Source organism: Dermacentor andersoni, chromosome 6 (genome assembly GCF_023375885.2).
Source record: "Dermacentor andersoni chromosome 6, qqDerAnde1_hic_scaffold, whole genome shotgun sequence".
In the NCBI taxonomy this organism is placed as follows: Eukaryota; Metazoa; Arthropoda; class Arachnida; order Ixodida; family Ixodidae; genus Dermacentor; species Dermacentor andersoni.
The window spans coordinates 34,897,208-34,924,932 of NC_092819.1; the positions used below are offsets into that span (position 1 = coordinate 34,897,208).

At 49.0% G+C, this 27,725-nt stretch overlaps 1 protein-coding gene across 5 annotated transcripts in view; it reads right to left on the reverse strand.

Annotated features, from left to right (window-relative positions):
- Nucleotides 1–531: 531 nt before the first annotated feature.
- Nucleotides 532–27,725, reverse strand: part of LOC126521862 (protein FAM107B) — a 181,013-nt gene continuing 153,819 nt past the window's right edge. For 3 of the 5 annotated variants that reach the window (XM_050170573.3, XM_050170574.3, XM_050170570.3), the window contains 3 exons: nt 7,044–7,284; nt 4,150–4,303; nt 532–1,024 (listed from right to left, as the gene is read on the reverse strand). In XM_050170573.3, the coding sequence (XP_050026530.1) occupies nt 911–1,024; nt 4,150–4,303; nt 7,044–7,284 (509 nt within the window). In that variant the 3' untranslated portion in view covers nt 532–910. Of the gene's footprint in view, nt 1,025–2,808; nt 2,898–4,149; nt 4,304–7,043; nt 7,285–10,754; nt 10,885–27,725 lie in introns of those variants that run through there. The other 2 variants (XM_055066135.2, XM_072288687.1) reach the window with 2 other exon arrangements.

Consider the following 27,725-nt stretch of genomic DNA (forward strand, 5'->3'; position numbering starts at 1 on the left):
CTTTGCTATTTGATTAATATGTGATTCATATTCAAATTTTGAGTATTTGCACACACCTAGCGTATAGGTGACAAGAAAAAAAAAGTCTTGCTATGGTATAAGTGTAACCTTCTTAGGCCAATTTACATCTGCAAGTACATTTTAGTGGCAGCTAAAAACAGGATGCACAATTCTATGCTCAGTAATTGAAATAGTTGTTCTGACTATCATAAGGTGCATAGAAGGTGGAATCAAGCCCTACCCCTCACCCCAACCATACTTGCAAGGAAAGATTACCCTTTGCAACTATTCACACAGCAGTCCTGCATTGTTGCACGATATATGCATGCAGCCACAGCACGCCTTAGGCTAATCTGTGGTCAAAGGAAATGCCCACAACTAGGAGAACTGGACAATGCTTTAGATCTACCAGTCTATGTAAGGAAGCACTGGAAGGAAAGATAACAAACCTCAGATTCTTTTTCATGGCCTTTAGAGGCTATCAAGACAAACCATACTTCTGTCAGTCGACAAAGACAAGTGACTACGGAGACCAGTTGGTAGAGAGAAACCTCCTTGCTTCTCTTTAATGGTACTCGTGAAACACACTAGTCAACAGCATTTTTTTTCTCTTCAGGTTCAAAAAGGCGTAACACCTACAATATGACTGCAAGCTTAGGACCACCACACTGCGGCCTGCGGTGTAGCTATGCGTCGTGTCTCTTGAAGCTCATCCTATGACAAAGGCTCGTCAAGCACAAAAATAGACTTGCAGAGGCCCACTTGGGCCACCTGCTCTCATGTGTCTGTTAATAAAGACCAGCGATAAAGGAAGGCAAAAAAAAAATACATCGGGAACTATGTACATGGGTGGTCTTTCGACAAGATATGACATCGGCAGCAGTGGTTGCTGGAGGATAGGCCAATGCAACTACGACTTGGAGTCAACAGGCAATGTGTGGGAACAGACACGGGCGTGCACCCGCAGGAACTCTGACTCTTCAGAGCTGGGCAGATCGGTCTTGATCACCTCAGACTCTTCATGCTGCAAGAGGGAATGGAATGAAGGATATGAGCATCACAGCAAAATGGAAAGCTTGACTGATTGACTGGCAAATGTAATTGACCAATGGGGTTTAGCATTACAAAGCAACACAGCATCTATTAGAGACGACATAGTCGAGGGCATTCACACGCACTAATGCACAGTATATGTACATGTTTGCATTTTACTCCCATTGAAATGCAGCGCCGTGAAGCCGGGAATCAAACGACCACGTGCCATAGGTACAGAGCCTTTCAGGCTACATGCTCAATGATGTTTTGCAGAAGTCCTTTGTGCTCGCATCCCATCAAACAATTTACAGAAGCTGTAATGCTTTTTATGCAGCACTAAATTTGCGATTCATGACAGACTTTCATGCAGTCATTAGCACCAATTCCTTCTGTATTGATATGTTGGTTTCTTGTGTAACAGGCTTCTCACTCTGGTTTATTCTCAGCAAATGGCCCAACAGCCCTCTCTATTTACATTAGAATATCACATTGTTCACCATAGCTTGACTTATGCAGGTATTGCTTGCTTTATCAAAATTACTTTTTTTTTTCATTGAGCGTGTTCAAAGTAAACAGCAAACTCCACAAAGTATAAAGATTAGAACCACGACCACGTTTCGGTGATATTGACTTCAACTTTCAAGAACATATTCATGGTAGCTTCAGCAGATTTCAGACTTTCAGCTAGCATAGTAGTTAAGCCAGCAAATTCTGCAGTGGACCATCTACTATATTACTGCTCAGTAAAGAGTTAGCATGCATTTTCGATAACTAAACAAGTTTTCTATTGATGAATTGGAAATACTACATGCACAGAGTAATGCTGTTCATTCTTCACTTTCACAAGATTATGTTTCACTAATGCTTGGCACAGTATGAATGTCATTGTTACAACATTTTATCCCCATTGTGTAGTATGTTTAACGGCCCTCATTTTACATAGCTATGGCAAAAGAAACCGTGCACTAGATGAACACTTCATCTAGCAGTGTGTCTGATCATGCTGGTAAACAAGAACAGTAGTCATGCAACACTTGTGCAGCATTGCACTCAGTAGCACCCATCATGCAACATGCAGGCAGCAGGCTAAAGTGCAGTCTACCTATAATAACAACCAGAGTGAAAGAAAAAAAAACCTTGCAATAGAGAAAACAGACACCGATATAAAGATTTTGTAATCTGATCCTGAAGGGGTGTTTAAAGCAGGCAATGTTATAAATTCTTAGAGTTTTCTGTCTTCGCAAAATACCACTAATGCATGTTAAAGCCATGTATGAGGTGTAAATTCTGTCCTTGTTCTACTGTCATGTTCAGCTCATAAAACTACAATATTATTTATCATTGTATGGCTAATGTTACAAACTTCCTGTATTGCTATTTCTGAAATGATGAAATTTTTCTTCGATATTTGTAAATTATTCTGCAAACTTAGTTAACACTGCTGACATTTTTCCATTTCACATATTCGAATGAGAAAATAGTTGGGCTAGTTTAACTCAGTCCTGTTAATTGTATTCAAGTACTAACGATGTGACATTATGTCTTTAGTAATCCACATTCCATTCCAGTTAAATTATACTTTGTGACAGCACCTTGTAGGAAATCATACGACAAAAATTCTCGTTATAACAATGCCACCTGCACAGAGGTAATGGTTAGCAGCAACAATGACGAGCTTCGTCTGCCGATTTGCACATTAAATGTTGTAGAATAAGCTAAAGCAAAGCGAGACACAGTAACAGCGATCTAATTGTTCTATGTAACATTGCTTACGCAAACTTTGCTGCACAGCAATGGTGTTCCGCTAGGCAAATCCACAGTTGAAGAGAGCGTTCCAATCCAGAAATCTTTTACAGCAGTTTCTGAGTTCAAATGAGTCACACGCGCATTGTTATTGGAGACCGTGAAAACTCCATTCCAGTCAAGAAGTGATGCTGCAATTCCATGCAATGATGCTGCAAGAACAAGTGCTTCAAGTGCTTGCACTACGGACGAAGTCGCAGCACTAGGATTAGTCGAACGATATTTGAAGATCGTCATACAGTTGACATTAAAATGCACAAGAAAACACATGAGACCTGCAGATGCGCGAAATGCCAAAAGCCTCACTGCCATAAAGAAAAGCTTGCTTCACCACATGTTCGCTAACGCAACAGTGAAGCCAGCCTACCAGGGCGCAGCTGGTGCGGGCTTTGCTGCAATGCTTTTAACGAACGAGCACATGCCGACCCAGTTTACTTACTTCCCCCCCTCTTTCACACTCCTGACACTGTTAGCTAACCAGAACAAGTTCAGTTGAGTGCTCCCGTTAAGAGCGCAGAATCGTTAAAGGGACATTAAACAACGACTATAATAAAGTTGATCCATATTATTATATTACTCTTCTAGAACAAAAAGGAAACAAGGAAAAAAAGCCAGACCAGTGGGTGGCGACGCCACCTTGAAGTGGCAGCAACAGTTCGCCATGACGTCACGGACTTTGAAGGCGTCCGCTTGAGTATAACTTTAATTTTTTTTTATCGGTACAGATGGACTGCATTGTATTCTAAAGGAACCAAAGGCTGAACTGCAATAATTTCGACAACATTCACTGCAGCCAGCACAACGGCTCAAATACGAGAAAATACACCGAAATCTATGACGTCACACTGACGTTCCGCACTTTAAGAAAAGTTTGCACCCTCTTGGACTTGTCCCCCAAACAATCATAACCACCTGTCTCGCGCGCCTTTCCTTTCTCTAAAGCTTCGCACACGGCATGAACGGCATGCGCGTTACCAGCATGACATAGCATTCTTGACGGGAAAGTAGCGTGCACGAAGTTTTCAAGAAAGTGAACGCAATGAAGACCGGTAATTATTGTTGGAGACAAGACATACTCCGAAGGGTGTATACTTTACTCTGTGTGTATACGTATCTTTTTTTTAATGCAGAGCTCGTGTTTAAGAAAAAAGAAAAATTGACCTACTACCTCAAATTTAAGAAAAATGATGTTTTGAAATCATACTTTGTCACTCTAAACTGACTTCCGGGTTTTTCTCGGGTGTCCCTTTCCCGCCGACGCGCAGTCGTACCACCAGGAGTGAATGAGAGAGAGAGAAGCTACGAGCGTACCAGCTTGAGCTTGTTGGCCTGCTCCTCCAGGCGCTTTTCGAGCGCCGTGCGTCCTTTGACCCGCTCCTCTTCCAACTCTTTCCGGCGCTGCTCCTCCTTCATCTTCTCCATGGCCTTCTGCAGCTCGCTCTTCTGGCCAAGCACGCTCTTGCCCCTGCGCCACCAACACGAAAACAACCAAGTCACGACACGAATGGACATAGTGGGTATACAGTTCAGGGTGTCTACGAAGTTGACATTTCCAAATTCCCCGAGTTTTTCAGGTTTTCCCTGAGCACCTTTGCGAAATTCCCTGAATTGAGCCAGAACTTTGTTTTATGTCAAGAAAGGCTGACACCATGTTGCTCCATGCTGTCACTCTCTAATAAGCATGTTGAAACAAAAAATGACTTAATCCAGTTTGAATAGTAAGGCGTAATATTTATTTTATTTAAAAAGAAAACAGAGGGAAAGTGTTAGTAAAATGCACAGCGAAATAAATGGTAAAAGCCATTCCAAATTGAGTCGAACATATTCAAATACGAATGAAAAGGAGATGCATACATAAGTAAATATTTTCGAATAAGAGCTATTTCTATCAACTGATAGCAAGCTCATCGGTATGAGGCCTGAACTTTGTCACAACTAAGATTCTCTCTCAGCAGCTGGGAAGTCAACCTTAACTGTCCTGACATATTCTCTGCCCGTACACAACATCACAGTGTTGGCTTTCACTGCTTTGAAGAGTTTATTTTGGTTTGGATGGGGGACGCCTGCATCTGGGCATCAGCCAACACTTTGTCTTTTGAGCTCAAGCTCCTTCAAAGAGGCGGCGGCACGCTTCCTCTCCCGTTATTTCCTCAGTGCGCCGGTCCTCTCTGTTCTCATCCTCCTCCCGCCACGCGTTCAGCCCATGGACCATTTGAAGCATCCTCTTAATCAGTTGTACAGTCAACGTCCAATTTTTCGGACTCCCTAGGGGCCGCAAAAACATCCGAAAAATTGGGCAGTCCGAAAAAAATGAATGCATGTCTTTAACTGCCCTTATGGGCTACAAGCAATTGCCACAAGCACGTCCGAAAAAGCTCTTAAGGCCTGGCAGTACACTTATTAGGCATATCGGTGCTCGTACTGTGACAGGAGACGGGGGTGCACGCGTGTATAATTAAGGAATACATACTGTGTCCCGTCACAATTGCCCCTTCCCACGATTGTTATGCTTCACCGCGTAACACCGTTGTATTGAGGCGAAGCTAACTTTCAGAGACTGGCATTACGCAACGCGCAGAGCTTTGCGAGCTTCGAAGCCAATCGCAAGATTACAAAGGCCGAGTCGGTACCATTGCTGACAGCGGCGAATTCTTTCAACGAAAAACAAGGCACCGCACTGCAAGAAGCTAAATAGCGAACGTAGGAGCAGCTAGGCCTAACGTTGCCGTGGTGGTGACTACGGCTGCCAGCGAATCGGCGTGCGAGAGTTTCGAGGCGGCGAGATAATCAAAATGGTGGTGGCTTTGATTAATGCCATTTCAGACCTGCAGTCAGGGCAATATGCATTGACTATATGGAGTACGTCCTGGTGCCGCGGAGCCGTACGAATTATCGGGCATGTTCGAAAAATCGGGCGTCTGGAAAATTGGTCGTTAACTACTCTAGCAATACCTCGTGCCGATGACACGGCGTCCATTACGATTCGTTGCAATTCCTCTGTTACTGGAGCTAGCATTAACACGACTTTCGTTCCCCTTCAATAAAGTTACAGCTAATTTTCCCCGATAGAAGCACGAATTCCCTGAGTTTTCCCTGAGCACTTCCAGACTATTCAATTTCCCTGAGAATACCCTGTTTTTCCGGTTGGTATAGAAACCCTGTATAATACCCGGACACAGCTGACACCCCCTGCCGTCCTTGCAGAAGATGCAACGTGAACTATATACAGGCAAGAAACTTAACTGCAGCCATCTAAAAGTGATATTTCCGGTGCCACAAAGGTCTTCTCGTAGAATAAGCTCTTTTCTCCCGAGTTTCTTTGTGTGAGTCAAGACTTTCTGCTAACCCGAACCTGAGCTGCCCTGCCTCGGAAAGGGGCAAACAGCTAGGGGACGACATACGTGATGGGCCTGACGGAATCGAAACCACGGTTGCGCCGTTTCCCTTCTACCTAAACACCACGCCGTGCTACACAGAAAGAAGAACCAGCAATAAAGCCGCGCGTCGTATTTTTGTATTATTGCCTGCATGCAAGATATGAAAGCACCGTATCTCTAATGCCGCCAGCTCTCTATAATGCACATTTTCTGCCCACCAAGCCCCTAATGGCACCCTGTTTTTCCCTTCTTTCGTTGGCGCGCTCCCTGTGTTTATTTCATGGAGAGATTTGCACTATACTGGTACATGCTGTCGGGCACTGGATAATGTGAGCACTATGGCGCTGCGTACGAATGTGCTTGTAAGCGCTATGTGTGTGTCGCCTGCGAACAATAGCTTATTTATTTCAGGCTACTGTCGGAGCATTGGGCGATGGGGGGACAAAACAATATACATATAATAGCAGGAAGAAGTGTTAGCAGCCGAACGCGTCGCGTGGTCCAATGTAGTAGCACAGCAGACGATCGAGGGAACCAGAGCGAGTGCCGCAACATCACATGTTCTGCGACCTTCTGCGTCATACGACACCATGAAACATGCACTTCCTGGGAAAATAAACCGAAGCTGGTCCGTAAAAAAGCCACTAAACTGTGTGGGACGCTCCGAGGCTTGCCAATGTTTTGTACCATAGATTTAGAGGTTCAGGACTTTCCTTAAACGCAACAAAAAAAGGGGCAAAAGTTGGAAATTCCATGTTCGCACTCATTTAAGCTGCGACGCAGTGCGAAAGGGTCGTGCGTGTAGACGTGTATAGAAAGAACACCCACATCTTCTGGTTGAAGAGCAGCTCTCGGTGCAGGCTCTTTCGCTCGGCCGACTCGGCGCACGGGTTGGGCAGCTTGCGGGGCACGATGAGGCCCTCGTCGTTGACGTGCGCCAACTGCGCCTCGTTGTGGTGCGGGTGGGCGGCCGCCATGCCGGGCATCCTCACGGGTCGCCGTCGGTGTTGTTGCTCGTCCTCGGAGTCGCTGTAGTCCGGCTCAGGGATCATAGCCGGGAAGAACAAGTCTGCAAACACGAGACGGGGACGCCCACAGTTGAGGAGCCTTGTCTAACGGCAACATCAGTCGGCACGTCGTGCCAGTGCTACCGCGTCTTCATATCAGAGTGCTAGCACGCGTATCCTAACGTTAGCCAAGCTGTTCAACTAAAAAAAAAAAAAAAAAAAAAAAAAAAAAAAAAAAAAAAAAGATGACGCAAGATACAATTATAAGATCTCTGATGACAGAAGACTGCAGATCTTACAATCGTATATTGCACCGTGTTCTTTTTTTCTTTTCTTTTTTCATTGAAGAGCTTTGCTGACGTTAGCTGGGATACACCCTATATAGAGAGTTAACGAAAAACCACTCGTAACATACTGCAGATTCAAGCAAGGCGATACCTTTGCGATTACAGCGAGTGGAACGTGATCCACAAGGCGTGCGCAGTACACTGCAGAGCTGCGCCGATGTGCATTCGGGGGTAACAACCAAGGGATGAGTGAAGCAATATCAGAACGACATTCCATACCCGGTAGAGCGCACCGTTCAAACTGAGCCACTACGTAGTGATATTGCGCGTGGTTTTACCGGATGTGCTCATAGGAGCGTTACCTGGTCCAGCACGGCAGTCTCAGCGAAGGCATCGCAAGCTCGTCCCATGCAGTCCGCATAGCTGCATACGTAAGTTTGAAGAGCCTAACACACGAATAAGTTACAGGAGCTAGACGCCGTAGTTTTGCAAGATTGGCTTGTAGCTGACTGTGAAGCTGTTCCGCACCCTTCGAACGCTAAAGTTTACAGTATATATAAGCGGCGCTTTTGCTGGGCCGAGTAACGCAGCGCCCGCACGTAGGCGATTCGCAAGCAGACAAATTTGTGTTCGCGTGCCAGCCCTGAATGCATAACCTTCAGCAGTGCAGACCCATTTGTTAGGTAACGCCAGAACTTCACGCAGCGTCTTTATTTTTTTTCTTTTTCCTTCGTCTTTTCCTTCGTCTCTCCGACGAAGGGCAAAGCGGTGGCTGAAAAACGCTTACGTTAAGAATGAAACAAAGATTATGACCCGAGATGCATTTTATCACAACACGGTGCTTGCTGCAAACTTGCACAAGCTCCTAAATGCATTTGCGATTTGTTACTTCGAAGCCTGAGCTTTAAGTCAGTTCCGCGATGAGGGAACGCCGCGCACACTGGATCGTTCGTATACAGTGAAACAAAGCAGTGGCGAAAGAGAAAGGCGTTAATGCGGGAACCACGCACTAGCAAACGTAAGGTTTCCCGGCATCTTTCTTCTTCTTTTTGCTTAGTTTGCAGGGCCAGCCGGCACTACTTTGGTTCCGGCGATCACGAACTCCCCAAGCGCCGCGGCAGCGCAACCGGAAAAACGGCGCGATAAAAAAGCGACCCAGGAAGAGCCGACATCTACCACCGGCGCACAATGCGAAACGTCACGCATCGCTGCCGAAACGAGTACGTCGCCCTCTGCGCGGACCCGTACGACGTTCACGCAAAAGGGACGGCTACGCACGCCTCTTGCAGGTCGTCTATATACCGACAGGTGGCGTTACCAAAACAGGACCGGCTGCGATTTCAGTTTCGGTACAGTGTAGTTTCGGTCACCTTTCAACTGTTGTTGAAGTCCTTGTCACGTTTTTAGCTCAGCAGTATATATATATATTGTTACGCAATCACCCCGATAAACGCCACTTGAAGGAAGGTTACAACGTCGTCAACAGAGAAATGTCAATGGGATAGTGCGTCAGGTTCCCGGGTGTGCGCTATGGCAATCATGCAGTGAAACACAATTCAAGTCACCAGGCTACCTGTCTACATCTCTCCCCGAGCCGCTTAGGAACAGCGTAAGAATTTTCTGACATTTAATGTAAATTCTTAATTTCCTAAGAAAGAAATGGTGGAGTTTACTAACTTTTGCATATAACCACCAAATGTTGGGTCGACTTACCACTCACACGTAAACGAGCATATAACTTAAATGATATTGCGCGACAAAAGATGACACGGACGTGAGAGAAGACACACCAAGCGCGTCGTCTTCTCTCACGTCCGTGTCATATTTTTGTCGCGCAATATCATTTAAGTAATGGATTACCAACTTGCCCGGAATGCTGCTCTCATTAAGAGCATATGACGGCCATGTGATTCTTACCACATAAGATGCCGTTTGAAAATAAAATTAACCAGTTTCGCCTCAGTACGGAAAGATCGAGCGTTCTCCACAACTTGGGGCACGATGCGAAATGTAACAAATGGGCAAACAGAATAAGCAATGACACGAGACAGCTGAGCCATGGCTGTGAAACCAAAGCCCCACATTGGCAGCACTTTTTAAGCGTTACTCCTGTCGCGTGGCCAGCTTAAGCCAACGCGACTTGCAGAACACCGGCGTACAGTTAACCGCATAAGCAAAGCGGGATCGCGAGTCAAATCTTGCGCGACAGCAGAAACTGCGCTTAACGGTCATTCTTTAGTATTTACCGATTATGCTAACTTGACGACTTATCTGCATGCACTACGCCAAAGCCAACAGCCACACCCCCAGCGGGCACGCCTATAGCCTTCACATTATTTTTACCCCGCTCCGGAAAGCAAGCAAATCGCTACGCATACTCGTAATGTCTCGGCCGTAATGATCAGCGTCATTATATTGTACCTATAAGCGGCAGTTCACATTGCTGTCTCTCAAGGTTAGCCAAGCAGCTTTCAAGTCTGCTGCTTAGCTAACCGAGCCGCACAACACGCCACGCGCAGTGCCTGAACGTGAGGTGAAGCCAGCTTTAAGAGAGTTGGTTCCACAAAAAGGACACTGCGCACTGCAAAACAGACGAGGACGCCAACACCATTCGACCAGACGTGCACCGAATGGCCACAGAGGTGCAGCGCCGGAAGTACTTCTGGATGATCGCTCTGAATAAAACAAATCGTGTAAAATGTCAATTCCAGAACTAAGAATTATTTCAATTCGGCTAAATTCGACGATCTTAAGTATACGCGCGGGCTACGAGAGGCCTATAGCACAAGGACAAGGATTCATTTTGAACATCTGGATTTCCTCAGCACGCGCCGTAGGGCCAGTATACGCGAGCGTTTGCCCATTACGCCTTCATCGAAATGCATGCGAGGCGAACCCCGCGACGTACCCGCGTGGTGAGCAGGGAAACGTCACGGCTATTGAGCTACCGCGGCAGGTAGAAATGTATGAAACTATCACAACTACGTGGAAAGTAGCTGCAATATAGTCGTCGACTGTGACTGTTGGGCTGTAGTCTTTCTTCGCGCTCTTTATAGCTCTCATCACTGCGCGTACACGTCTTGTCTATTCCGTGTTAACGCTCCTCGTGTTTACTTGCGCAGCTCCATGCTCGAGCCTTCCAAGCCAGCGCTCCAACCCGACCCGAGAGCACGCGATTCTGCAGACGGCACAAGAACTAGCCGGGACACCGCGGGTGCGGAATGCAGAGCGAGAGAGGCGCTCACTGCGGAAGCATCGCACTATCCGGTCGCAGGCACACATCCTGCCGCACAAGGCCTGCCTTCCCTTGAACAGGCCGAAGAAGTGGCCGAAGAAATGGCCGAAGAAGTGGATCCGCATGGCGACCGTCTGAGGTCGCCTTCAGGTCGGGCACCACCAGCGTACACGCCAGGTCACCTCGCACGCATCACCCCGCGTACACGGAGCCCACGATGCCAGCAGGAGCACAGCCACGCGGCCGCACAACGAGATCTAGATCATAGGCGAGGATTGCTTGCTTGCTGCTCGCTTGTGACGCTTACCCACTACGAGGGATTGGCCAAGAAGCCAGCGGTTAAAGGGAGAGAGAAGAAAACCTAAACGGAAAAGTAAATTAGGGTGAAGTACAACGTTAATGTTAATTAAGAAATTGATTTACGTGGCAGATACAGAAAAACACTGATTATACATAAACAGAAAATTTTGCGTTTCTTTTTTGGGTGGTATTAGAATAATTTCGAACACACAATCGGCGATTTAATGATCTATCCGATTATTGATTTCGAGAATTAACAGGGTAGCCTTCTTGTGTAACAGAGATAGTCGCAAACGGCCACGCAGACGTTCCTGTGGCTAAAGCCCAATGAAAAAGTCCCGAATTAGAGGATATTTTGAGTATTTAAATACTTAATTTTCCGGATGAAAACGAATTTCTTCCTCTGAATTCTAAATCGACGGCATACCATTCGTAAAGTGATCAATGTTTTCGGGTTCCCGGCAGATAGGACACAGAGGGGACGATGCCAGACGAGACCTGTATAGGCAAAAATTTAATGGTGGGATACGTCATCGTAATTTTGTTGCGGAAATCTAATTTACGTGTGGGACACCATTTATTGTCCCATGAAAAGGACACGATTAAATTCCGACGTTTTGATTTTTAGTTTTGTATAATCTTGGAAAATAGAAAATTTCCTAAACATAGCCGCAGCGACATAAGCGGAAGTAGCCATAACGGACATAGCTGGTCCATCAAGAGATATCCGCGCAAGTGTGTGCCATTTCATTTAAGAATATACCACGATGTCTTGGAACACATACCAACCGCACCAGCCTTAAGTTCGAGGGGATTAATGATTTAAATGTATTGGCTACAGCAGTGTCTGAAGATGAATTGAGTGATGTGCATACTGACAGTGAATTGGTCACTATAACCACTGTTGAATAATTTGAAAGAAGTTTTCGAAGAGCTAACGGCTGATTGTTCAGCCAGAAATATGGGTGTGAAATCCGGCAGGCGTAATGCATATCACCAGGCTAGGGACTCGGGAGAAAATACCCACACCCGCTTTATACCCATTAATTGATGCATCAGTAGCGATCACATGATCTATTCCCAATTGCGTTAAGTTATCTTGCATCATGCCATTTAAATATGTAGCGGGCAGGAGTTTGGCATTTGATGAAAATATATCATCAAATTCAATCTTTATGTTAGGCAAGGGCTTGTCTAGACAAATGATCTCGCGTATATTCACGTTTAGTGGACTTAACTCTGCTTGCACAAACAAAACCCGAGGGTCTATGTGAGTGGGACCAACGCCCACCGAAAAATGCCCTCATTTCACTAATAAATACAAAATGTGATCGTCTCAAAGAAGATTCATAAATGTTTAAATACGTCTTTACTGTTCAAATGCGAAATTGGCAGGGAAGGCGAGGATCGATCCGACGAGGCGCGCCACGATGATGATGATGATGATGGCCTCATATTATGGCTCGTACCCACACTGGGGCATTGGCCAAGAATTGCGTGCTGAAGCGATTACATATTCTTTTGAAGTGTTACTTATTCGACGAAAAAAAAAAAAGAAATAAAGACAAGGAAACCTACAAAAACTAATAAATTACGTTACAAGAGAACAATTAAAAAGTTATTGGTTTTGTTGATTTTATGTAACCGCAAACGGCAGCAAACACGTCCCTGTGGCTGACCCCACGCCACAATCAAACAGCGTCGTCTTTGTCGGCGATGGTGACAATGGCGATGTCCGAGTGCTAGCAGCTTCCTTCTGGCACTGTCTCTTCTTTTTTCCAACTCTACGTTTTATTATACAGCCTAATTTCGCTGTCCGTCACTGCGAGCACTCGCGTCACGCTTCAAACGGCTATTGTAAACTCCGCACTGAATGTATTGAGGGATCGCACCTTGAGTTAAACGAAACGTATACACACGTACCATGACTAGAGCCTATAGCGCTTTTAACTTTTCTGTGAGACACTGACCTCAATGACACGCGCGTTTTATCTATCCGTCGATCGTACGCCATGTGTGTATAATTTCATTCATTATCGCATTTAATTACTTCCGGGTAGTATGGTAGGCCGTGCCGCCAGTCAAACCTATATCCAGGTCTTACTACAGAGACCCTCTCTGTAAGAAAAGATTCTAAAGAAAAGATTCGTAAGAAAAAGGACAGATGCTGTAGAACTGGTGGGTATCGAAAAAAGAAAGAAAAATGAGGTGGGAGGGGGGGGGGGGGGGTCTATACTACAGCCACATGTATGAGTCACTGAAAGTTACAGCGAGTGTGCCGGAACGGAATGAAAACAAAAACGAAAATCGAAAAAAAAGGGATATTTTTGACCGGAACAAAAACCTAACCGAAACGTTATTTATTATATTGTTTCCGAGTGAAATCGAAATATTCTTATAGGTTTTCGGCTCGTGGAAAAGGAAAGTCGGAAATACGAAACAACCAATGTCAGGCAACGTCAGCATTGGCGCGTATGTCCGGGCTTCGGATTAGCGCATATCTCAGATAGGGATATATATATAGCGCGAGCGATAGCAGATCGGCATCGTAGCAAAGCACCAGGGCTTGCGCGCTGAAGAGCTTATTTCATTTCCTGCGTTTACAACGCTTTGTTACCGAAACATTATCGTCGTCTAAGTTCGTTTTATCGGAGCAGCGGTCTCGCATTTCGGCGAGTACACTCGATGACGTGCTGCTTCTAATATGCTCCGTGCCTCGACTCAGAGCACTGAGTATGATCTCAGAATTCCCTCATTGAGAAAAAATGAATACTATGTTTTTATCGCCACCTTGCCTGGACAATTTTCGCATGCGAACCAAAATCGTTATGAACCGTTACGGATATTTTTTTTTGTTCCGGAGCAGAACCGGAACGGAACTTTTTCCAACGAACGAAACTAAAACCAGAACGGAAAAAGTTTCGTTCCGACACCGTGGTTACAGCACACCAAAGAGTGCGCTGGATCTCGGCAAGTCTAGAAGGACACCATGCATGCGCCTTCTCAAGCGACAGAACTAGGCGCTGAAGGTCAGGCGCTGTTTCAAAACACTTTAGTCCACAAAGGGGATTGATCACACTGAAGGTGAGGAAAAGTACACCCAAGAAGGCACGTGAAACAATTAAAAAGGGAACATTGCTTAACATAAGAGAAACCGTATTTCTATAATGCATACTTCACAAATTTCAAGGTTTTGCTCTTCCAGATCACTGGACTTTTTCCCTAACTATAACGCTCTTCAGTATGGGTGCGTGGGCGTTCTGCACTTGAGCCATTGTTAAAGTGAAATACTGAGAGAGAGAGAGCATATGCAAATGAAAGTAAATAAAAAGTCAAGTGAATGCCTGACAGCTGCCATGCGAGATGACTGTCTGCACGCCCACCAACTGTTCTCTAGTTTCTGGATCATTCTGATTAACGCTCCGCTGAACTTTGGAATTCCGGAATTTTGTATTTCGGTGTCGCGGCGGCCTTCGTGCTTAGAACACAGACTCGCGAACGAATGCACATTGCAGCCGCCGCGTCTCCCACGAGCTCTTTGAGACCCCTGTCAGAAACGGTGATGACATCACCGATACGGTGGCACAATAATAGGGAACGAGCTGCTGGTTCGCCATCGGTGTTTCCGCCGACGCATTCGCCGAAGACGTATGTACTATCCGCCACCAAAGTTGACAGGTCAGAGCGCTTCGGCCCGGACCGATCACGAGGCTTCCCGATTCGAAACGGATATTGCGCACCGACTTCTTCCTCAGTTTCTAATTGGTAACAATGAGTAATCCATTTCGATTACAGTTGTTGCTGATAATAATAATAATAATAATAATAATAATAATAATAATAATAATAATAATAATAATAATAATGAACAATGCGAGCTTAGTAAAGAATACAAAGACGCGATGGAAAGGTCAACTACACAAATGAAGCTGCGGCTCGGTCAGACGTCCTCGGCTAACCAATCAAAGGAGAAAAATTCCGTCGCGTAGGCGGAGGACGTCACTAAAGGAACGTGTAGGTGGGGGGGAGAAAGCCCACCGAGTGGGCACAGCCCCGAGCCAAATTTAGCGTCGCGCGAACGGTCAGAGGTCGTCCGGGCAGGTGATAACGGCGGCGGCGGCCAGCCGCCATCAACGTTGCGCGCGGCGACAATGGGCGTGCCGCCCACCCAGCTTCGCCGCCCGAACGGCGAGTCACGTTTGACCGCGGGCACAGACAGCAACAGAAAGGAGGGGACCTTGAGCCGATTCCTGCGCGGTTCACTTATTTCTCGCTCCGTGCCAAGCTATACACGCACTTTCAGGTGGGACTCAATTTATATACCTCCCAGGACAGACGTCGCAGCCCTGAGCCAGAAAATCCGGGCACTTTATCTCGGCACCGTCTCAAGTATACGAGACTGTACGGACACCGTGGTCGTTGGTCAGCGCGTTTTGCAGTTTTACTAAACCGTGAGAGCGCGGCGAGGGTTACGCGGTGGTAAGAGGGGATCTCGGGCCATGTCTCGACGGAAATCGGGGGGCGGTCCGCAAAGGCGAGTCCACGACGAAAGAATGGCCGAGGAATGTAGCTTTTCAGTTTTGCAACACCACCTCGACACGGCAATACAGATTAGGAGAGACGGACAAAAAGGACCTGAATGTCCAGCCACGTCGTGCGCCGCAGGCAATTACACCGACCACTCGCTTCCAAATTGCTTTTCTATTGTGTGCACGTGCGGCTTCTCTAAAACGCGAACGACTCATCGTGGATGAATCCATAGGTGGATGGAGGTTACAACATCCCCTTTAAAACGGTGTAGCGGCAGATTCCACCTATATAGCTTGCCACTTATACTTTTTTTTTCCTGCGCTTATTATGAGCCGTTAAGATCTACGGTTTCCGTTAACAAATAATCGATCCTGAAATTTCTTGCCCTAAAACAGACTTCTTGCGTCCCCTGCATCTGCGCCACCAGTGCTCCAGTCGGTTTTTGCGACTCTCTACCACGGATGCATTAAGCTTTACTTCAAGATCCCGAAACCCCAATGCATCGGAGAGGGCATACCACGCGCTCAATGATCTCTCACTGACCGAGCGACAAAGCGGCCAGAATACGCGAATGGGCAACAGATGAGCCGCTGTTCCACGAAACGCACGTTTGAAAGCTGGACAATCGCATTCGAGAAATTCGAATCCCGATCAAGCTCGATCGCGATAGGAATAAAGTACACCGTACGAAACCCCGTGTAAAAGATGGCAAGTTGCATAACTGTACGATATGACAAAATGAGGCAGTAAGCAAAAATTGCAAAAAGCTATTTCAGCACGCGCTACAATAGAGCTGTACGTTATGCACAGTCCGTCCTGCAGCTCGCAATGCGCGCCTGCACACACATATGGGCCTTCGACCGGCCCGAAACGCGATGCAACTCTCTTTCTGGATGTGGCACGGTCAGCATCCGCGCTTAGCGACACCTTCCGCGTCGGCGTGCCAACGGCGCCACACAACTGTCCCGATGGCGAAAGCCCCGCTCTCTCGAAGCGGGCTCGGGCTTGACAAGCCCAGCAGCCGTGACCACGTGCCATCCTTCCGAGTTCGTGCCGATGGCGGCAACTTGACGCGTGTAAAGCCGCGCGGCGGGATAGAGAGTTATTGCATGTGCTCACATAACCCTGGATGTTTTCGCACTCAAGATGGCGTACCTTCGTGCCCTATTGAAGCTCCCATCGCGAACATGTACGCAGCAACTCTAACGGTACACGCCACACTTATAAGGAGGCGAGGCGGCGCCGCAAACACTGCGTGCACGGAATCGCGATAACACGATAAGCTATACAGAACCCGTGGCAGCGACTTATAGAGCCGTTGGCGGTGGCGGCGCGCTGCCTGACCCCACGTGACCGGTCAGCCACGTGCCAACACGACTGCCATATAGCGAATACTACTATATGGCTTGCGCGCATCGACTAAAGGCCGCCCAGCTGAAGCGCGCGATCAGCACGGGGGGGGGGGGGGGGGGGGGGGGGGTCGAAGGCTAGCCGGAAAGCACAGCGGCGAAGCGGGCCAGGAAAGGGGCGAATGCAAGCGCCCGCTGCGTAAATATACAGTCAGCCACCTTGTTTAACGCCACAGAAAATCCCGTTCCTGCGCCAACGCAGAAGCAGCGAATAGAAGAACGGCAACCCACGTGCGCCAGTAAAAGGGGAGAGAGAGAAAAAAAAGAAAGGGCCTCTACATAGAGTAAACAAAGGAAAGAAATGCGTCGGCAAAGTAAACGGAGAAGACAGTCTCCTTGCCGAGAAAGCAAGCATTACGGTATAAACGCGTCAGCTCAGCAGTTGTATCTGAAGCGCGGCTGGAGCCCTAAAACAAACTCGGCCGCTCGGCGCTTTTAGAAAGGACGGAACAGAAACGCAGGTGACGCTTGGTACACACTGCCGGTCAGCCACCCTACGCCCACGGCACGAGGCAAGAAAGAACGAGTTACGCAAGCACAGAAACATAAAACTAACAGGCCCAACTCGAAACGCTAAGTATATAATACGGAACGCATGAACTACTCGTCCGTGTTAAAATAGAAGTTAAAACACGCAACGACAATCGCGCGCAGATCCCTGCTTCGCACAAGCATTGAGAAGCTAGAGTCGGTATAGTCTAGCCGTAAGTCACAACGTGCGATTAAAGTACAAGCCACGTCACTGAAGTTGAGCGAAATAAAAGAAATAGAGGCCTGGCAAGAGCTCCATGCACAAGCCGCCCTAAACAAACAAACAAAAAATATTCATAAGTAAAAAGCGGGAGGACTATCTCCTTCATGTGCAATAAAGCGCGGAGGTACGCGAGACACGTATTTTTCTCTTTTTTTTGTTTTGATGTGCTAGGAGAGAGAGAAAATAAAATATACAGAGGGCAGGGGACCGCCATTGTGTCGTCCTTCAACAGTGCAACACGGTATAGACAAATTTCAACAAAAAACGCTCACGCATACCCTTTTCGAGCAACAGTCAAGGGTATACAACCCTCGAAGTATAGACGCGGGACGCAACAGGTAGAGCGGCAAAGCGGCCTCGCGAGCGAGCGCGACACAGAGCGCGGCCCGGCAAAGTTATTGGGCAGGCAGTTTCGGCGGAACCGATTATTCGGCTCACCTCCCGAGGCACGGAACACCACAAATCACACACGCCGCGTCGTCCGCACTCGCGCATTTGTGTGTGTGTGTACATAAACTGTGCGTGCGTGAGTGAGTAGCAGTGTGCAGCGCCGGCAGAATGCACGGACTCTGCCCGGCGCTGGTTTCAATGTTTGCGCGACTTTCGGTACTCAAAAAGGAAAAAAAAAAAAAGAAAGAACTCTGCTCTATGCTATACACCGGCGACCTGCGCATTATACAACGCTGCAGCCGCCAGCCAGCAGGCGGTGCTGAGAAGCACGTGTGGTCCGCGATGCGTGAAACGGCTGCTGCGCCTGGCAGCGGGCCTCGCCCGCGCGGGACGCGTCGCCGGAGAACGCTGGCCGCACAACACACACACACACACACACACACACACACACACACACACACACACACACACACACACACGCACACACACACGCACGCACGCACGCACGCACGCACGCACGCACGCACGCACGCACGCACGCACGCACGCACGCACGCACATACGCACGCATGCCATGCACTTATTCGGATACAACATGCACTGGCAAACGTGTGCAGGAGGAAAACGCGGAGGCGGTGTGTGAGCGGGTGAAGGTGACGGAAGGAACGCCGTTGTGCTGTGGCGCGCACGCAACAGCCAGTCCCTGGGGCTACCGGAGAGCGAGGGCTTTCCACACCGGAAGTTGACGGCGACGATCCAGAAGCAGCAGCAGAGCGCTCGGCCGTTACGCGGGCCAACGCCTCTTTGACGGCGCCACGTGGACGTGATGAATGAGGCAAGGTAGCGATGTGCTCCGATTCCAAACTTTGGTTTCTTTGTTGTGCCCCAACGGAGCGGATTATATAGTGCAGCGGCCACCGAAGGACGCTACCCCGACGCTAATTTGGTTACAACGAGTGTTTCGTTATACTCTTCACGTTGTACACATATGACGTTCGAATGGCTATAAACTGTGGTCGCAGGAAACGATGACCAAGTCCTGGCCACCGTCATCGCGGCTCCCTTTCGCATCCCACGTTCCAACCTAAACGACCGTTATTTTTTGCCGCAGCCTGCTTTCGCCGAGTGCAAGCTTGTAACGCTATACGGTCGCTGCAGACAAACTCTGCAATCGCTGGTCGATGAAATGCAAATATTTTCTTCGACTTCTTTCATCTAAACCACCCTGGTATATATGTTTGTTCCTCCGATGCTTCCGCAGAACAACGGCCTCTGTGCGGAGTTTCACTTGCGCCGCTCGCGACGTTAAAAAACTACCAGCCCGTAGTGTCTGCCACGCGCAGAAAAAAGAAAAAAAAGACGAAGAGCGGCGTTACCTCATTCATATGCGTAATGCAGCCTATAGAGAACCTTTATGTTGCCGTCACTGAGCGATCGGCCCCGCCTCGACCACCCGTCCGTCATTCACACTCGCGTAATGCGGGGATTCGTCACGCAGAAGGTGACAGGCTCAACCCGCGCGAAGGAGGAGGAAGCCCGTCCGAGGGCGTCCCATCTCTCGCCGAGCCTGCCAAGCCCGTGACCGGCCTTAACCCCGTTCACGGCGCCCGCCGCGCCAGCGCGCTTCCCCCGCTGCGTCTTCCGAGCAGCAGCAGCGCAGTCGTCGACACGCGAGGAACAGCTCCTTCTTCCGCGGGCGCGCGCTTCTCGAGAGGAGCTCCTCGACGGGCGCTCTTGTGGGTTTCTCGCAAAGGCGATCGAGCGAGAGCTGGCGCTGCGCGAGTCGCGTGACGAGGCGCAAGCGCCAGGGCCACAAAGCGGTGCACGTAGCCGAGCTCCCTTGGCCACTTGGCGGCACGAGCGCTTGGCTGCTCACACACACACGCACAATCCCCACGCACGGAGGGCGCGACACGGCAGCCTTTGTCGCGTCGAACAAAACGTTCTGGAGAACAGCTGCCGAGGACGAAGAGGAAGCAAAATAAAAACTGGGGAAGCGTGGTAGAGAGAATGGCCACAGCTTTTCCAGCTGACCATGTAGGTGTCTCAGTAAAGTAGGGGAAAGGGGTCGAGGAGAGGGTTTCCGTTCGGCGCGTGACAAAGGGTACGGTCGCCTTTGCGACCAAGGGAGTTCGCAGTTTGACGACGACGAACGGCTCCTAACGGTGAATAACGGAGACCCCCCCCCCCGACTTCGCGAGGGCTGACAAAAAAAAGAGGCAAGCGAAAAAAAGACGGCGACAGCTCGTCGTCGCTGCCCTTGTGCTCCGTTCACGCATCACGTGCGTTGGCGACGCAAGCCGCCCGGAGATGTCGCCGACAGCGCTGTCGTCAGGCGTTTTCCCAGCCTGCATCGGCGCTCGCAGAAACGACAGGGAGGCTTTTGTGGCCCGTTTTCTCCTTTCCCCCCACCCTCCTTTCTTAAAGACTTGACCCTCGTTGACTTCTTGTTCATCCCCCCCCCCCCCCCCATGTTTCCAATACGGTGTACGTTTGCATAAACCCGACGAAGTCGGCTAGTGTCGGCCAATCGACGAGCTTTACAGATTCTGAATCCCGGTCGGATGACGCGGCCGTAAATTTCACTGCACTGCACGGAGTTAGTGAGGCGAAGCCTACGCTCGTTCGCAATGCGCATTCACGCACGAGAAACGAGAGCGTATGTAAATTGGAGCCGCGCTGTTCACTGCGGCACGCGTAGTCGGCTACCTGTAGTGAGGATTGTCGCCGACTAGGATTCGCAAGCATATAGCCAGAAAAAAAGTCCTCGACACGCAGAACGCATGCGCTTTCGCTCGTCGCGGTGACTCTCAACACTATCTCGCATTATCTACTCGACTAACCTTGTACGCAAAACCCAAAGCAAGCCGCCGCACAACTAGGAAACGTATAACCACTACGTGTGTGCCGTTTGAATGGCTGACCCATTTGGATGCCTCTAAGCTCTTGTTCCCTCAGGTAAGTGTTTCGGCAACCTCTGGAGTATACGAACGGACTTGTTTAATCCGGCACCGCCAAAGCACACACCCAAGATAATGCCTTTCCAAGGCGTACAACACCGGCGTTTCTTCAGGTGCGACCCAAAATGCCTCGCTACACTTTAAAGACCCCCTCTTGATCGCACTTTCTCTCTGTCGCGCTTCCTAGTTTTCGCAACAAGTTCTCCACCGTCATCCCACATCGCCGCTATACGAAAGCTAAGAACACGTGTTGGCCGGGCACAAAGCGGGAATTCGCGGTAGAAAATGACTGCCCTGTGCGCGTATACACTGTAGGGAGGCGGCAAGTCGTCAGAACGAGAGGGGGGAAAAAGTGAAAAAGAAAAAGAGGAACCCGGCGAGCGCTCCATTCAACTCTCGCTGTCTCGGGAAAAGCTAAATTACGGCATTTACGCTGGCCGTCTAGGAACACATGGTGATTAGTGGCAATACAGCGACCAACAGGAGCGTTTTCTAAGGAAAAAAAAACAGACAGAGCGAAAACACACGCAGGATCAGAAATCAAAATTGAACAGCAGCTGCGAGCTTCTATGATAGCCGGCGGCGTCTCATTTCGGAGCGTCGACGTTCCCGCTTATTTCGTCTTAGCGACGCGAATTCTTTCGACTCTCGCCCTCCCCTCTGGAGAACGAGCCCCCTCCCCCCCTTCCTTTATAGGTGCGACCTGCCTCTGCGGCGGCGTGATCGGTGGGGTGCACGTATACACACACACCTACATGCGAAACCATTGCGCTGCTTCCTAGTTCCGTGCAACGGCGCGCGCGCCAGAGCGTGTGAACGAAAAATGGCGAAGCTTCCGCCGCTTGAGCAGGGAAGATTTCCACGACTAAGTTCGCACGCACTTATAAAAACGGGTACGACGGGCCGTACCATTGTTTTTCTTTAACTACATGTGCTTTCTCGCCACTATCGAAAGTCAGAGCTCTATAGTAATCACGCCTTCACGAAATTTACCCGTACCGACCTTCCACGGTGAGCAAGAAACGAAGCCACAGGCACGGATATGAAGGAAACGGCGTAGATACATTTTCACTGCAAATACGGTTGCGGAGCCATTGTATAGATAAACAATGATAATTATAATTTAAATAACAATAATTCATTTATTCAATAATTTTTTACAGGGCTCGGGAACAACCACGAGATCCGAGTGGGGGCGCACGGATACATTAGAGAAAAAAAAATATTGAAGAGTGCACGTACAACAAGGCGCAAGGTGAATACAAAAGAAAAAGGAAGAGAAGGACAGTTGAACAATGTGTGAAACTATAACAACACAGAGCTCGGAAAAGAACAATGACGGCGAGTTATCGAAAATATCGAGATCATGAAAATAAGCGCTATATATAACGACTCCGGTATTCTGTGGACGGTTGAGTGTTGGTGACGAGAGGCAGGAACATGGAAAGGTGTATGTTCTCTGGTGACCTTGCGCCGAGTACGAAACATGACACAACTGAGCAGTTCACCAGGGCAGGTGAGGATACCGCGAAGAGGTTTGAAAAGAGACAGAAGGTCAGCTAGATTACTTCGATAACGAAGTAAGGGCGACGAGAGTAATTCAACAGTGCTAGAACAAGGTCCAGTGTCCGCGTTCGCAAGGCGGTGATCATATATGCTTAGAAACGCTTTCTGGATACGATTTATAATGTCACTGTTGGATCTAGAAACGCCATTCTAGACGACCGACGCGTATATTCGAGTTGAGGAAGACAGATCATTGTGTACAGCTTGCGGAAATGTGTAGGGAAATTGAATTCCATCGATAAGAAACTGCAAACAGAGCTGAGAGAGCGCATACCCCCGCACTGCATGCAACGCGTTTAGTGCGAGCTGAAAAGTGCAAATTTGTATCAAAATGTACACTGAGATCATTGATCCCACAGGCCTTACACAATCGTACAGAATCAACAGAATGAGGAAATATAAATACTTGCTGTTTTGCATGCGAAATTCATGACTTTAGTAGCAGCATTCAAGGTGAGGATTTTATCTTTGCACCGTTTAGGAAAACAAAAGAGACCGCAGGATGCGACAGTCATCCACAGTATGAACTTCCTTAAAAATATTAATGTCATCGGCATATTGAGAGAATGAAGAATTCCGAATAGCGGAAAGAACGTCATTAATAAATATATGTAAAAAAAGAGAGGTTCTATTACTGGTCCTTGAGGGACGCCGCTAGTTTGCCATGTAAAACGAAGAGGCTTGGCCATTGACTAACATAACATGACCCAATAATAATAAAGTCATTCACAAAAGGAGGACCAGAGGTCACTGATTGGGAAAACGAATATGAGTAATGAATATCCGGGCTACAAGGAAAGAGCTGGAACGGCAGCACTTAGGGAGAACGCCATAGAATCACTCGGAGACGGGCATCTTCCCGGTCACGCCTACAAACTCAAGAAGCACGTGGCTTGAAAATTCCGACGCTCAACAGTCAAGAGAGACTGTACTCATATACGATCTTACAAGATTTCACACTGATGGGCACGTAACAACTTAGCGCTATACAGACACGCGTTCCAACAGTGAATCTGGGATCAACTCAGGCGGGTCAGCGCGGGAGGGACTCTGGGTGCACTAGTCGCTCAGACCGCCTGCCTCAAAGCGGAAGGAATGTGACAACTGCGATGAACGAAGTGACGAGAAAGGAAGCTCGCGGAAGAACGGAGCCGCCAAATTACAGGCCGTCGCTGTCTGGCGGCGGCGCCCGTATACCGAAGAAGCACCGCAACGACGCGGGCGTCAGGTGAGGGTAGGGGATGAGAGGGGGGGGGGGAAGCCCCACAAGGGAATGGAGGCTAAACCATTTAGACCTTCCAAATAGGGGCCCACATCTTTCCAAGCGGCGAAGAAAGTAGCCAGCGCGAGGCACAGTCGCCGAGCGCGCGCGCGTGCTTTCATTACAGAGAGGAGAGGACGAGTGGTGACGGTCCGGAAGGAAAGAAGAGCGAGAACACGTAGGTTTCTGCGAGGAGGACAACTGCGCGCGCGCGCGCGCGCGGGCGATGACAGAAGCAGCGCGCGCCTCCCGTAATGGCGTCTCCAAGCACGGAAAGCGCGCCCCCGGCCGGTCAGTTTAAGTGGACCTGACGGAATGAAGCCGCCAAAGAAATTGGACCGCGAGCGACCCCCGGGAAGAGCGCCCGCGCACCTGGCGTTTGAAAGTGAGCAGAGAGAGACACACACGACAGCAGCGTTCAAATAATAATAAAAAAAAAAAGCGACTAAGCGCCGTCGGAGGTGTCGAACGGTACTGCGGCAAGCCAGAGCGCGCTCGTTATAGGACGGCGGTTTCCAGCGCCGTGAGCGCTGCGATTTCGGACCAGAAATTACTTTCAGAAGCCGAAGACGGGGCCAGAAGCCACGGAAGCACGTACCAAAAGTCACAGACGCGCCCAATTGGAGTCACAGATACGCCTATATAAGTTCATCCAAACAAGACAGAAGTTCAAAGGAAGATGGAAACTTGAAATGAGTCACTGAACAAGGAATGTCGCTTTAATCCATATCTAAGTTGACATAACGTGCAAAGGCAGGATTCTATTCATGCGCCTAAGCGAACTGGTAGATCAATTCTACTCATTTTAGAGATTTTCACCACCGTGGAGCGTCTCTATTTCCTTACATTTCTTTCTTAATCCTGACGTTTGAGTTTTGTTTGGTTACCTACGCTTCTTGCATACCAGGTTCTATAGCGAAAGAAAGAAAAGGAAAGACCTCCAGCAGGGAAACAGCAGTTTCCGATGCTCTATACGCAAGGCAACCGCCACATCGACTACTACAGGCAAAAGTGGGCTGCAGACCCAATTGCTGTTGACAAACAGAAGCTCGGCAACACTTCCGGTTTCACCCTCTCAAACAGCTTTCTAAATATAGCAGGCAGGAAAGACAATGGCAAGTCGCAAAAGACCACCAATGCGACGCTCTTCGTCTGCCAACAGTGTCGCTCTGTAGCTAAGAACTTACTTATAAATTCAGTTCGGAGCTAGCAGACAATCTGAAGTATGAGCCGTCATATGCTTGAACAAACAGGTAAAAAAAGAAACAAAGAAAAAAATATTAAGACGTTTTTAGCAGAGTAGTGGAACACATTCTACATCCAGCTCGAAATGATGTATACGACGTTACGGGCGTAACCGAAACATATACGTATAAGTTTGAAAAGGAAAAATCTAACACTGAATCAGAATATATTCCCACGCAAATGCGTAGCAGCCGTGCGTGGCAGCTAATTAAACGAGATTTAAGACAACGCGAAAGGACAAATGCTGTGGCCTTTAACTGCAGCTGCCGCTGTACTGCGGATTGCGCGACGCCGTGCTGAGGAAACGGACTACACTCGTAACGAACACCTCGGCGGCTAAGAGAAGCCGAAAACAAGGAGCACGAGACCCTCTTTCAAGGCTCCCATTCTGCTGGTGTCCGAATGCTCAGGGCATAGCCACAGCCGGCGCCTCTGACCGCCTGTGTGAGCGGACCCACTCTCACGTTATTTAAGGGCCTCCCACACGAAGGACGTCTACGGAGAGAGACATGCACACGCGCAAACAGACGGCGTGGTGGTAAATCCTCCCGAGCAAGAAAAGAAAGGGAGAGAAGCCGTGTTGTGGCGGCGGCTTCCTTGGCGTCCTTCGGACGTCACGATAGGGGTGGGGGGGGGGAGGGGGGAGTCTTGCGTGGGAAGGTCGATGAGTCAGCGGGGGCACCGGGCAGAAATTCTTCGGCTGCAACGGCGGAAGGGGGCCGAAGGAGAATCTCTGCTCACGAGTACTGCCGTACTGCAGCCCCCCTTCCTTCCCTTCGGCCCCTCGTATACCTGGGGAACCGCTATGGCTGACGGCCGGCAGGCGCAAGACACAATGCATACTGCCCCGTCAGCGGCGCGGCCGACACGGCTCCCGCTGGATGCCGCAGCGTGCATCGTCAGGATGCCGACCCGTTTTCAATAGCGGCTGCTACCTGCGGCTGCCCCGGCTGTGACCCCGAAAGCTACGGCGTCGAAACGGCGGCGCCTTATGTAACCGTCCGCTTGCAGGACTAAAGCACCACAATGAGAGAGAGAGAGAGAGTAAACACACTTTTAGAATAACGGCTGTGCAGTTAAGTTGGAAAAACAGAAGGAAAGTAGGGTAGGTTAATCGCTCATCTAAAGAAATCGCAGAGCCTCCTGAAAGCGAGTGTCAAACGGCTAACCGCGCTGCACGAATAAAATCCTTCGAGAAAGAGCCTGTCAGTGGAACCGTTGCGAATACCTTGGTTTCGTTTTCTACCCGCAAGTCAATGATCGTAAGCAGTGGCGTGTACCCGAGTCGGTGGCGTACGTACTGACCGGACTCAGTGGTCGCGGCATTGCACAAGTTAGGCTGCATGAATTTTCGTGCTATATAGAAAGTCATGTCTTCAAGGAGCGGGGGATAAGAAGTTATGAAAAGGCGTCAAATAGTTTTGGGGAACAATGCTGCCGTTAGTGTTTGAGCCAGATGAAATGCGTTGCGTTTGGCGCTCTTAAAGTCACCGCGACGTTCAGCATTCACACATTGCCGCCAGCGTGTGATGCTCCGCACAATCGGTCCGCTTCCCGATCGTTTACTGTTTCTTTTCGCGCGGGGCCGAGTAATGTAACAGCTGGCCTATATGGTTACGGCTGGACGCTATACTGCCACAAGAGGCCCTGCATTGTAACGCCGCTTTCAGAGCTTACCTTGTGTGACTGGCGCTCGAACGCTGCGACTGTAACGCACCATAATGCAGCTCTTCGCAGAAAAAACGGTCCACCCAGTGAGCTCTCTGATTGCCTGCACCGCAGCCCCGGCGCCCTCTACACGCCCGTCGGCAAGCATTTGCAACGGGACGCACACAATGACGGTCGGCAGCGGGGCCGTTCCAAACAGAACGAACTGTCGCCGAAGGCCCGGGCGATGCATGCACAACACGCACGAGCGTCACGCGCGCAATTTCAGTCGACAATGCAACGGAGGCACGCAGGGTCGCGAACCTCGGTGCACGAGTGAGACGCCGCGGTGGACTTTGTTGCGAGAGGCTCGCACGCACGCCGATATGCCGCGAAGCGGCTTCAGAGCTACGCATGCAACGCGTGCGCTCGAAAGACGCTACAACGAACGAAGAGGAGCCCGCAAATGAACGGCGGCAAACGCATGACCGGCCTAAGCAAACTGCGCGCGTCCGTGATGAGTCGGTCGTGCCATTGCTCGAAAGCTCTTGAACTGTATATGACTGCGTTTTCTCTTTAGCTTGACTGAATTTTCTTTCCAAATTTCGCGGGCTCGATCAATGACGCTTCCTGTCCTTACTCTGGAAGATGCTGCAACTGAATTTACCCCCCCCCCCCCCCCCCCCCCCGCCTCTTGGAAAACCGTCGCATAGCAGATTAAAATTATTGTTTTTGCTTTCTCAAGATATATTTAACTTTGATGCAGCGCAGTACCTAATTCCGCGACAAGTCCGGAGCTTACGAAGTGAGCGCCGCAGAAACTTTCTAGTCTCTCAATCTCCTGTGAACACATGCATACTTTTTTTTTTTCCTAGACCCATAAAAGACTGGAATGATTTACCGGACGCTATATATGATT